Here is a 13466-nt window from a genome sequence, read left to right as displayed (position 1 = left end):
AAGTGAGGTTCCTGGACCAACATCAGCAGCGTCAGCATCACTTGGGAGCTTGTCAGAAATTCAGACTCTCGGCCCCTCCCCAGACCTAAAATCAGAATCTGCATTTTAACCGGAGCCCCTGGGGACTTTTATGCACCTTAAAGTTTGAGAAGCTTATATATTAGACCAACCTTCTTGTCAGTGGAATAAAATTACCTATTACCCCTCCCTGACACACACACACACACACACACACACACACACACATATTTTAGTTGAACTAAGGCTTATTAAAAAAGCATTCTTTTGTACTCAATTTAAATAAAAACCACCAGCCACTTCTGCCCCTGACTTATTTTTTTACTTTTTACTCTTATTTTTAATCTCTCTTTTAGGACATGTCCCCACTGGTCTAAAATGCCATCCCGACCAGGAGCATCTGGTTTACCCTCTGGGTTGCACCATCCTCGTTCAGGCACTAAATACTCAGGAACAGAATTTCCTACACGGTCATGGCAACAATGTCTCCTGTGTGACCATCTCCAAGAGCGGAGTTTACATTGCTTCCGGACAAGTCACATTCATGGGCTTCAAGGTGAATAAACTACAAAATCATTCATTCTGAATAGATTTAGCGGTGCCTCCCAAGAAAAACTGCCCCACTTCAGAATAGCTCTGTGCTACCCTGTTTATACCCTTCCTCCTCTTCCTTTGACCTCTCTTGGAACTCATTTTCATTCTGTCAGGCTGAGAGTGGACGTGTTGCAACTTGTAACTGGTAATGCTCAGAAACAAATGTCCCTGCTTACAACTGTTTCCATCTTGTTGCTGTCATGTTTGTAAGACCTGCTCTAATTTCTAGAAAAGTGACGAATGATTATTTCTCACCAAGAGGGGTAGCTCTCTCCTCCAGTTCTTTCAAAGCCTGTCTATGATCTGACAGTGTATTCTTGCTCCCAGGCGGATATCATTTTGTGGCATTATAAGAAAAGGGAGCTGATTGCTCGGCTATCACTTCACAAGGGCAAAATTGAAGCTCTGGCCTTTTCACCAAATGATTTGTACTTGGTATCACTAGGAGGCCCAGATGATGGAAGGTAATGAACTAAGCATATTTACCTATTTTCCGCCATGCATATTTCTAGATGTGTTAAGTACCCTCTCCTTTCTAACATTCTCTGTTTGCCCATCTGTAGAGCGTGTGTGGTGTGAAAAGGCTATGACGAAAATACCATAGGATGCTGATTCTCAAGCCTGGCAGTGCATTGAAATCAACTGAGAGCTTTAGAAAATTACTGATGGTTGGCTCCACCTTCAGAGACTTTGATCACTTGGCCTTGGCTTTGAGAGTTAGAAAGACTTCCCAGGTGATTCTAATGTGCAACTAAATTGAGAACCATTGCTGTAAAAGATGACATCATCTTGTCACCATCATGCTCATCATAGACAACAGCTAATTTTTTTTTTTTTTTTTTTGAGCACTTACTATGGGACAGGTGTGTGCTGCGTATCTTAACTGCATTATCTCATTTAAGCCTCATGACAACTCCATGAGGTGGGAGCTATTGGGACCATATGACTGATGAGGAACTAAACTCACCAGCTGCTAAGTAGCAGAGCTGGGAGACAAACCCTGGCAGTGTGACTCCAGAGGTGGCATTTTTAATTTTTTAACTTGCCTCACCAAGACATGATCTTGGCCCTCAAGGATCTCACAGTCAAGTTAAGTAGGGAGAGAATACATACAAATGAAATTGGGGGGGGGGGGGGAAGTATTTCAAAGCATTATATTAGGAATAAAAATCAATGTAGTACATATTCCTGTGTTAATGCTAAAGGAACATCATCTATAGAAGAAAAATAACACCTGAGGTTTGTGTAGGATTTAATACTTTGGTGCACTTTCACAGATATTTTCTTGTTTGAGATCCACAGGTTAATTACAATGGAAATTTACATTTGTGTGTAGTTGTGTATTGACAGTTCTCTTAATATATAGCAAATCAACAAAATCGTCACGAGATTTCCTCCTTTCACGGTCATTCCCTTGCCAGGTAAATAATCAGACTTCCCTGGCTTATCCCCATTGGACTGTTTTGTTTTGTTTTTTTGGTAAGAAATGCATCCAGAAATCAGCTATTAACATTCCTAGCTCAACTTAAAGCAGTTGTTCTCAATCTTGCGTGCACATTGAAATCACCTGAGGAAATAAGACCCCTGATGCCTGGGTCCCAGCCCCAGAGGTTTTTCAAGATTGGCAATTATCACCCCCACCCCCAGTCCCTGCCAAAGAGTTGCCAAGGCTAGGCCTTGGGGGGAGAAAAAAATGGCTCCTTAACCTAGATTAATCTGCAAAACTGTCATCTCTATCATTTTAAGCTTGATTTTAGGCTATCGAAGGTTTGCTTACGGAGAACTGGAGATGTTGAGAAAAACATTCTCAAGAAAGTTTCTTCTTGAAAGAAAAACAAATTTTGCGGTTCTCGGAAAATGCAACATGCCCACCCCTGAATAGTCACGGTGGTGAGGAGCATGGGGTCCTGTTGACTGCTTTTGGATAGTCATGGGTCAACCCTGACCGTGTGGGAGGGTCCATTCTACCCAAACCACCTGGCGTCTCCACAGAGCGGGAGAAACAGAAGGGATGCTGGGAACTAGAGTGGACGTTCTAGAATTTGCATATGCATACATTTTGAATATTTTGTAACCTATCTGTGAAGTTTTTGCATTAATGTTATTGTACTATCAGTGTTGTACTACAACCTGCTTTTGACTAACTTTATACCAAGGATATCTTCTATGTGTATATATGTAGACATACATATCACTCTTTGCAACAACTGTACGCTATTCAATTGTATGGATATGCTGGAGTTTATTTGGCCAGCTATCTATGTTGGTGCCTTTTATTTATTTTTAAATCTTAAACTTGTTTTTGAAAAATTAAAGCTATACCTGTTCATGGTTTATAAAGCAAGTGTGTTGTCCTACTATGCAGAAGGATTCAAAATTTGTATCCCCTCCACCATGAAGAGTTCTACTCTCCAGAGGCACTTGGATTCTTTTTTTTTTTTTACAGCCCTATTGAGATACATTTCACATACCATGAAATCCACCCATTTAAGATGTACAGTCGGGTGGTTTTTAGTACAGTGGTTAGTTGAGTGGGTTTTTTGTGTTTTTTTTTTGCCAGAATACTTCCCCAAGGACGTTTTTTACGTGTTATATTGTGCAACCTTTGCCACAATCAATTTTAGACCATTTTCAACACCTCAGAAAGAAACCCAGTGCCCATCAGCCGTTACTCCCAATTCCTCCTCCGCCACTGCCCCCGCCCCAGCTTCAGGCAACCACTAACCTACTTTCTGTTTGTATAGATCTGCCTGCTCTGTATGTTTCACATAAATGAAGTAATACAATATGCGGCCTTTTGTGACTGTTTTCACATTGTATGGATATACCACATTTTCCTTATCCATTCATTAATGTATAGACTTTTGGGTCATTTCCACTTTTAGGCTACTGTTAATAATGCTGTTAGGAACACTTGCGTACAAGATTTTGTGTGGATGTACATTTTTATTTCTCTTGGGTATGAGGTTTTAACAGTCTTTTTTGATATTGGTTCATCTAGTTTTTTACAACTTTTAAGTGACATGCCTCTCAATTTTTCCACCTTAGGTGGTATCTATCAACTTCCTACTAAGAAAAAGAATTCATAGCTCTTATACTATCTCCTCCTTCCCCCTTCCTGGCGATCTTGGTTATACCTTGATTTAGACCACCTGTGATAATTCATTCCACATGTAGAAAATTTGGGGAACATAGGTAGGCATGTTTTTACATTAACCAGGTTTGTACCATCTGCATTCTTTTTCTTTAATACTCAGATCCCAGTGTTTAACGTAACACCCCCCCCCAACATTTTTGATATCATTAAGCAAACACTATTCAGTTTAGGACTAAATTGTATGACTGTACTCAGAAAGATGGAAAGGTAACCTACAACCGCACTTCTCAAAGTGTGGTCCCCAGACCACCAGCATCAGTGTCACCTGAGACTTTTTAGCAAAGCAGACTCTTAAGCCCCACCCCACACCTACTGAATCAGAAAGTCTGGGGGTAGGTCTTAGCACTCTGTTTTAATAAGCCCTCCAAGTGAATCAGCTACATGTTCAAGTTTGAAAACACGCATATGTCACCCCCTTTATTGCTTCTAATTAATGAATTTTTTTTTTTTTTTTTTTTGCTGGAGTACTTCCCCAAGGAAATTTTCTTACAAGAGATAAATGAGTGGTAAACTTTTATGCCCTGCCTGTCTGAAAATCTTTTTAGATTTAACATCAAACTTGATTGATAGGCCGATGGTTTTCCAGCCTCATAATCATTTTCCTTCAAAACTTTTAAAATGTCACCCATTTATCTTCTAACCCAGTGCGATTGAGGAGACGTCTGGGGGGCAGGGGGTCAGTGTAATTCTTTTGTTCCTCTGTAAGTAACCTTTTTATTTTTTTTCCTTCTAGAACCGCTAAAAGAACCGTTTCTTATTTTGAAAGCCTGTTTTCCCCTGACTCTCTTTGTCCTTTCGTCTGGGCAGTGTGGTGGTGTGGAGCATAGCCAAGAGAGATGCCATCTGTGGCAGCCCTGCTGCCGGCCTCAACGTCGGGAATGCCACCACGGTCATCTTCTCCAAATGCTGCGATGAGATGTTTGTCACTGCTGGAAAGTACGCATCTGCTGTCAAGGTGTCCAGAATTTGTAAATCACTCGATTTGCTTGCACAGAAAACGTGGTCATTCCAATTAGGGTGAACGTGGTTTTCATCCTGGAGAAAGAACTTCCATCTTAATTTTCATGATTTGGGAATCATTAAAAATCCTTTTAGCTGAAAGTCTTTTTAAATATGGTTGTTTGACCATTCTGTGTTTCCTACTGAAAAGGTTCTGCTGATCTGCTAAACCCATTTCAGGCTCTGGTCTGTTTGTTACAGATAACACATTGCCCCCAATCAGTGCTCACAGGGTCATTTGCCCAGTTGCACAGATTCACTTACTGGTTGATGTTTTTTACCACCTGCGCTTAATTTAGATCTCGTGAAATGGGAGTTTGCGAATGAACTGCACCAGCAAGTTTCAAACATTTGACTATCAGCCATATGCGATCATTTCTGGTAGGGTCAGCATCGAGCAGCTAAGCGGGTGGGGTACCAAGCTGAAGGTCTGAACAGAGGCCTGCATCTGTCTAACAGAAGAAATTAATTTACAGGTTCACCTCTCAGAGCCCTGTTTGGAGTTTGACATGAAGGTTAAACCTATATAAAAGCATCCTCTTTCATGTCACATACCAATTCGCAGGTCAGAAATCTGAAGGTAGGGTTGAAGCATATGTTGGTTGGAACGATCCTTTTCAGCCCACCTGTGGTCTCCCATCTGTGAAAGGCACATGTCATTCGTTACTTTTCCAGCCAGAGTAAAGAATTTGTGCTCCTCTCCCTCTGTGCTATTTCCTGTCCCCACCTTGTGACATCCGGCATGCATCTGTTCCGTGGCTAATTACGAGGAAGGATTTATTCAGAGGCCATGAAACTAACTAACTGGCTGGCATGAAAGCCAGCCCCTAAGGAGAGAATCTTATCAGGACAGTTCTCTGATCCTAAAGCAGCTGACCACGTCCTACCCTGACTTCGGGGGGTCACTAGTGGCCGTGAAGCTCTTCAACTCCCTTCAGGTTTGCAGAGTCGTTTGCCTAAAACTTTTATGGGGGTCTATCTGCTCTTCCACAGGTGACTGAGCAGCAGACATCAGCCAGTTCTGATGTCTGCTGATAATGTTCCTCCAGGAGTCAAAACCTGAATTTAAACCAAAAAAAAAAAATTTTTTTTAGGACAATCTTTATTATAGGTCTGCTTTAATTTCTCATGACACTGGCAACTGAGAAAAAGTTAGCACTCTTAAATAATATTTCTGGTATGTACCCATATACACTGGATTCTCCGTGATGGTCCCAATTTCAGGTATTCCATTATACTGACCCCCATGAGATGTCCTGCAAATTCCAGTATTTCAGCATCCAAATGACATCTACCAGAGAGGCCATGGAAAAGCTGATTTTTTTTCTTAGTTTGGAAAGTACATTCAAAATATCAATACTATTGAGCACTTACTAATATGTGTGTAACTCTGGGTGCTAAAAAAAAAAAAGGAAAACTAAACTTGATGAACTATACTTTAGCATTAATCTTTTCTGCCTTTAGATATCAGCTGAAGTCTTTGTGATGTTAACCATGATATTTTTATACAGGTATTCAGAGTAACTTAACCTACAATGATTAAGTAGCAACTATGTGCCGAGTCTCACCTGAGGTGCTGATGTTGTTTGACATTTAGTTGCTGTCTCATTTCTCCTTCCTTGTAGACAGGACTCTCCGTAAGGTAGTCCTTCCCTTTAAAATTTTTCCTCACAACTCCATACCTTGAAAGAAACACAACTTGATGAATTTTGGTTTGCTTTACTTACTTGTTTATTCGTATGTCTCTGTTTTCACCAGTGGATGGAGTATTCGCTTCAAAGTGAGAGAGAGAGCTGGGTGTGAATCCTTGCTCTGCTGTGTGTAGGCTCTGCGTTTCCTCATTTGGAGAGTGGGGGGATCATAAAACCTACTTCACAGGGTGGTTGTGAGCATTGAATGGAATACAATCATCCCTCGGTATCCCTGGGTTATGCATCCGCAGATTCAACCAACTGTGGATCACGTACTGTGTTTAGATCTGCAGTTGGTAGAATCTGCGAGTGCGGAATAGCGGATGCAGAACGAGTGGATACCGAGGAGGACCACCTATGGGCTATGAGCATGCGTGGATTTTGGTTTCCGCTGGCGGGTCCTGGAACCAATCCCCCGTGGATACCAAGGGACGACTGTATCTTGGGTAGATCACCAGGCTGTAACAAATCCCCCGAAATACCTCGTTCTCTTCCTTTCAGCTTCTCCTTCAAGGCACTGCAGAAAACAGGGAAGAGATGAAGTGTCTATTAAATGGGTATCCATTTGATTGTGGGTTTCTTTCCTCCAGTGGGACAATTCGAGTATGGGAACTGGATCTCCCAAATAGAAAGATCTGGCCAACCGAGTGCCAAACAGGACAAATGAAAAGAATAGTCATGAGTATCTCAGTGAGTATTACTCTAAGTGTTATTTTAGGTCGCTGTTAGTACAAGTTCCTGTTAACAGTACTGGTCTGTGCGTGTACGCATGTGTGTGTACGTGTGTGTAGGTACACGTACCTAGGGCTAGGGGTGGGGAGGTGAGGTCTGGACATGGGGGACATTGACTGAGGAGGCACAGGTGAGGGAGCTCCCGTGAGAAGCTGGAGAGGCTGCCTAGACGCGGCTCTGGGGAAATCTGTTTCAATGGGACCTGAACTGCCATCAGACCCCAGGAACCTGCCTCACCTGGAGGGAAGCAATGTAGCCAGGAGGTACTCAGAGCCCCCAGCACCTCCCTTCGCCACTTATGTTATTTCTGCACCGGAAATAAAGTTTCTGACAATGAAACTCCTTGTTGAAATGCAGTTTCCTCCATAAGGAGGAATTATTCATATGTTTTTAAGGTGGATTCAAATATTCATGCATATAACCCCATTCTCCACTGACTTGTTCCTCTTGTTTAATGCGTACTCATTTTATGAATGTAGACTTTGAAATAGGAGATAAAGCAAATGCACATTCTCTCTGGAGGAGCACACCTTCTCCCTAGGAGCCCTTCGGAGGTGTCTCGGGACGTGCAGGCTAACAACAGACACAGGTCAACTTCCGGTGAAATGCACAGGCTGCTTGAAGTCTAATGTTTCCTCCAGTTCTGAGTTTGGCCCTATTGTGCTCCCCTCGAAGCTGTTCTTACCCATCTTTGAGTCTGAGGAAACAGGAGTCGCCATAAGGACCTTTGTAGGTCTTTTTTTTCTTTTAAACTTTTTATTTTATATTGGAGTATAGTTGATTAACAATGTTGTGATAGTTTCAGGTGTACAGCAAAGTGATTCAGTTATACATTTTCCCATTTAGGTTGTTACATAATATTGAGCAGAGTTCCCTGTGCCCTGTGTAGGTCACAGTGGGGTTCAGAGAAAGCTCATCCCCTCCCTTATCAGGGGCTCGTGCACATCACTGGGGAAAACCAGGTCTTCAGATTTCGTTTTCCCTCTGATCCCCAGATGGCCGATGATGATAGCTTTTTCTACCTCGGCACCACCACTGGAGACATTCTAAAGATGAGCCCTAGGACCAAGCTGCTGGCAGACACTGGCCCTGCCAAGGACAGATTCAGTCTGGTGAGTAGAGACCAAAGTCTGCTCTGCCCTGACATTTTCTAGTGATTTCTTCCTGCCACTGTGAGCACAGACTTCCATTAAGTGTCTGTGGAGAAAAAATGACAAGTCTGTGATGGACCCAAGGCCACACCTAAATTTGCAAGGTTAAGTTGATTAGTTCGCTCAAGCCCTCCTCCCAGGTTTATATTCAGGGCAGAGGTATTCCTACGTGTCCTCGATTAAGGATCAGAATCACACCTTTTTTTTCCTCATCTTCAAAGCTCAGGGCCTGTGGCTTTGTGATTTGTAACCACGTTGGTTCCAGCATTTGGGCAGCCTAGTTGCCATGTGTAAGAGACATGTGCTCTTTCATTTACAAGACTATATATCATTTTTTTTTCTAATCGAATAACCAGATCTTAGATTTTAGCCTCAGCTGACATTTTAAGTCATGAGCAAGACGTAGAAATTGTTCATTGTTTATATTTGCAGAATTCCTAACAATTCAGGTTAAAAGTCCAGTGAGAGATTTTGATATTTAAACCATAATAAGAAGCCTACAATCAAAGGGTAATTGGACAGAATAAGTGCTGTTATCTCCAGTGCCCCAGAAAGTTACAAGGGCTGTTTCTACTAAACTTTGAATTTGAAAGCTGCCAGGTTCTGCACCTGCCTATCTCACGTCTGGTAATAGAACAGATGGTTCTAACTAAGCTTAGATACATTTCCACTTAGCCAGTAGTCCCAAGAAGCTTTGAAATATTGCACCATGTTCCTGGGAAGACGTTAGAGTTTTCTTAATCACATAACTGTTTACTATTCTAGTTTTTAAGGAGATGCATAAGAATGAGCGAAAGCTCTAGTATAGGTAGAGAAGAGTCTAGAAATAACCCCACAGGAGATCAAGGTATAGTCCAAGCCAGTGTTTTTCAAATTATTTTTAGGAGAGGGATTCCAATATATTCAACAGTTGAAAGCAAAGCAGATCAGGTTAAAGGAGGGAAAGGCTGAGAGCCCTGCCCGTTCTGACTCCTGAGATACCTCCAAAGGGCTCCATAAAACACTATGTGAAAATTTTGATCTGGATATTTTTGCCTCCCCACCACTTGGGATGTAAGTGCCTCTCCAGAAAAGATGCTGACTTTCTTAGTGTTCCTCAAACCTGTGGCACTTAAGTCTCCTATGGATGCTTTAATACCTAATTCAGGTCCAATGGTAAATTCCAGAAGGCAATGTTTCCAAGATGCCTTTTACACAAGTGGAAAGAAAATAATTCTTTTAGGACAAAGGGATAGGAGGTATCACTGAAGACATTTGGTTTGAATATCAAGTAATCTCGGGCAGTTACCCATTTTGAAACTCTACTGAAATGTTTGCTCTATGTGTTGTAAGTCAATTATACTTCAATAAAAAAAAACTAAACACAAACAAACAAAAAAATGTTTGCTCTATGTTTAGAAAGATAAAGAATTGGAATGGTTTCAAATGGACATACAGCACTCTTAGGCATACAGCACTAAAATGAAGAAGATGATGATGATCATAATAATAATTTAAACAACAGTACATACTCAGTAAATGTTGAGGGGTCAGACATGGAGCATAGCACCTTTCTTGTACTCTCATTGGATCCTCACTGCAATCTGATGAGATATAGGTACCACTGCATCCCTGCTTTACAGATGAGGAAAACTAAAGCACATGCCATTTAAGATCTCATGGCTAACAAGTAGTAGAACTGCTATTGGAACCCAGACAGACTGGCTCCAGAACCTGTGCACTTGAACAATATCATCTATAGTTTCAAAAAAGTTTATTTAGAAATTACACGTATGTAACTTCGAAGCTCTGTGAAACTCTTTATCCCTTGCTTCCCTAAGTCCCTGAACAAATGCTAAAAATATTTAGCATTCAGGGTTGTCTCCTCATGGGCCAGGCATTCATCCCGTGGTCCTGCTCCAGCACTTTTGGAGCTGGGGGTGGGATGCAGGAGACGGCAGCATGCAATTCTGGTTCATGCCTTCATATTCCTGAGCCTTGGTTTCTCTTCTCAAGCATCATGGAATGCCTTTTGAGCCAGAACAGGCAAAATTCAATTTAAAGTAACTTGAAGGGACATAATATTTGTTTTATAATATCCAAACTTCATTAAGACACAAACCTATCAAGTCACTAGCTATATTATTATTGAGTGTTTTAAAATAAAATATTGGGGGACTTCCCTCACGGTCCAGTGGTTAGGACTCCACGCTTCCACTGCAGGGGGCATGGGTTCGATCCCTGGTGGGGGAGCTAAGATCCTGCATGCTGCGTGGCTTGGCCAAAAAAAAAAAAAAATTAAAAAAAAAGAAGATATTGGTCGTGCACATTTTCAGATTAGAACTTCATAGAGGGTGATATAAAATGACCATCATACATCCCCAGACTTTGAAGATGTCTTTGACTTTAAATATGTTTCCTATTACTGGTAAGATTACAGACTGAATGCTTTAGTTCAGAAAATATAGTCACCAAACAATAAGGAGTCTCCTGTGCTTTCTTTGGATTTCAAATACAGTCTCTTTGCATTCTAAGGATTAAGTTCTGGTGAAAACAGTGGCAACTGAGGAACTGATGTTGCTGTGGCCGTGCTTATGTCTCTGCACTAACTGCATTTGGGTGGATATAAAGTGTTAATTTTTAATATATTCAAAATGCACAGGTGGTTTTAAAGGCAAGAAGCTTGGTGCAGCATGTTTGCTCCTTGCAGGACCAGGAGGGCTACTTCCTGGCACACGAGCTTGTTGTTGGCACCGAGGCATCTTAGCCAGCCTGGGGGTACATCACAGGCAACACCTTCCTTAGCTTCATCCAGGGCAGCATCAGCATGGCCCTGGCCATGCCCATTGTGTCAGGTCACGCATAGATTCTTAATGATGAAACCGTTTGGCCTTTTTCTTTTTTTTTTTTTTAATTTGTTTATTTTTATTTTAGGCTGTGTTGGGTCTTCTTTGCGGTGCGCGGGCTTCTCATTGCGGTGGCTTCTCTTGTTGTGGAGCACGGGCTCTAGGCACGTGGGCTTCAGTAGCTGTGGTACTCGGGCTCAGTAGTTGTGGCTCATGGGCTCTAGAGCGCAGGCTCAGTAGTTGCAGCGCCCGGGCTTAGTTGCTCCACGGCATGTGGGATCCTCCCGGACCAGGGATTGAACCTGTGTCCCCTGCATTGGCAGGCGGATGCTTAACCACTGCGCCACCAGGGAAGCCCCGTTTGGCCTTTTTCTTAATGCTCTTTCTCCCCCTAGGGAGTGTCAGCTATCAGGTGCCTGAAGATGGGGGGTTTATTGGTGGGCTCTGGAGCCGGATTGCTGGTCTTCTGTAAAAGCCCCAGCTACAAACCCATCAAGTAAGTTCCAGACTCCACAGGGTTTGGATGGGGAGAGACCCTCTAGAGGGAGGTTTGCTTAAAGCCGGCAACTAAGTGATATTGGCAAAGTGATATTTGGTTAAAGAATCTCATCTTAGAGGGAGGAGAGTCGGGGATATATGTATATGTATAGCTGATTCACTTTGTTATAAAGCAGAAACTAACACACCATTGTAAAGCAATTATACTCCAATAAAGACGTTAAAAAAAAAAGAAAGAAAGAAAGAAAAAATGAGATGTGTCTTTGCCCTCCCAGAACTTATAGTCTGGTTTGGGGATAAGGTAGACACACATGAAATAGTCACTATAATACAAGATGATACATAAACAGTCTCATGGTCCAGATAAAGTAAAATATATAATGAATGTTGCAGAGAAGATCAGAGAAGGGAGTGATCTTGTTGGGATGGAAAGACACTTCCCAGAGGAGCAGAGGCAGCCCTTGAACTTAGCTTCAACAGAAGCCAGATACCCCTAGACATGCTCCACATGGCCTCTGAGCTTTATGTATATGGATATACATTGGAGAAACGAGCATCACCTGTTTTCATGCAGATGAATCTGTATTGAGCGCTTACTATGTACCAGGCACTATTTTAGGTGCTGGGGAAATCAATGGATAAAGCAAAGAAAAAAGAAGGAAAAAAACCATCCCTACCCTCATGGAGTTTACATTCCAGCAGGAGGGAGATGACAATAAATAATAAACAAAATAAACAAGTAAAGTACATGGCATTAGAGAGTGATGAGTACAATGGGGATAAATGAGTAGCTTGTGGAGGAGGGGGGTTAGGTTTTGAAGCAGACGGGACAGGTTGCAACTTTAAATTCAGTGTTCAGTGTAGATCTTATGGAGAATATATTGGGACCAGTTTTGTGTTTGTATGAAGGGGAATAAAAAAAGGGGGAGGCAACTTCAGAGCAGTGTTGGGTAGACTCTGGACCCATGAAGTGAGTATAGGAAATTAACCCTTTCATTTTTTTAACCCCTTGTTTTTAATACACAAATGGTCCCATTGTAATGAAGATAATTAGACTCAAAGTAATTATTACAAGGTCGGCGCTATAAATGTCTCCAGAATAACCCTGTGTGCCAGCAAGGCTCAAATTGGATACTGTGATTTCCTTCTCCTTGGGTTTGTAGATTGAGGAAGCAGCTCCCAGGAGAGGTCATGGAGGTTAGAAAGGGAACTGGGATGCTTGTACAGACGGCTGGGGGTCAGAGTTCCTGGCCTTGCCCCTGTAGCCCTGGGAACCCTAGCACCTTGTATTCTTTGCAGCCCAGATGCCAAGGGCCAGTGTTTCTCAGCTGCCCTCTATGGGCTCATGTAGGGTTACCTCCGTCATCTCCAGCTGCAACCCTGTAAAGGAGGAATTATTCTGTGGTTGAGTAAACTGAGGCCCCGAGGTTTCTAACTTATCCAAGAGTCACAGAGCTCTAGTTAGTGAAGGAGCTGGGATATGACTTGGGGTCTGTCCTTTCCCGCTTAACTGTTCTGTGTCCCACCAACAAATGACTCTTTGTAAAATACTGCATTTCCCATGCTCGTTCCCTGCACAAGAACCCTCACTGGATTTTCATTGTCACAACTAAGTTAGTTGCAGAGCAAGGTTGGGTTTCGAGGGCCTCGTTCATTTATATATTCTTTTTTTAAGAAAGCTCATACTCAGTAAACATTTGGGGAGCAGGGGTATCTGAAATATCTGAAAGGTGGAAGAAGAAAAAATAAGACCTGAAAGTTCTGGCAAACATAGCCACTATTGACATTTTGTTATTTCTTC

At 42.1% G+C, this 13466-nt stretch overlaps 1 protein-coding gene across 2 annotated transcripts in view; it reads left to right on the top strand.

Annotated features, from left to right (window-relative positions):
• CFAP52 (cilia and flagella associated protein 52) overlaps positions 1–13466 on the top strand; it is a 37812-nt gene that overhangs the window by 5864 nt on the left and 18482 nt on the right. The window contains exons 2-7 of one of the 2 annotated variants that reach the window (XM_061176001.1): positions 375–574; positions 940–1076; positions 4577–4705; positions 7050–7149; positions 8187–8303; positions 11563–11663. In XM_061176001.1, coding sequence (XP_061031984.1) covers positions 375–574; positions 940–1076; positions 4577–4705; positions 7050–7149; positions 8187–8303; positions 11563–11663 — 784 coding nt within the window. Of the gene's footprint in view, positions 1–374; positions 575–922; positions 1077–4576; positions 4706–7049; positions 7150–8186; positions 8304–11562; positions 11664–13466 lie in introns of both variants that reach the window. The other variant, XM_061176002.1, reaches the window with a different exon arrangement.

The sequence above is a fragment of the Eubalaena glacialis genome, chromosome 19 (assembly GCF_028564815.1).
Source record: "Eubalaena glacialis isolate mEubGla1 chromosome 19, mEubGla1.1.hap2.+ XY, whole genome shotgun sequence".
Lineage (NCBI taxonomy): Eukaryota > Metazoa > Chordata > Mammalia > Artiodactyla > Balaenidae > Eubalaena > Eubalaena glacialis.
The sequence above is the reverse complement of the archived record's forward strand: the minus strand, read 5'-3'. Positions and strand labels throughout refer to the sequence as shown.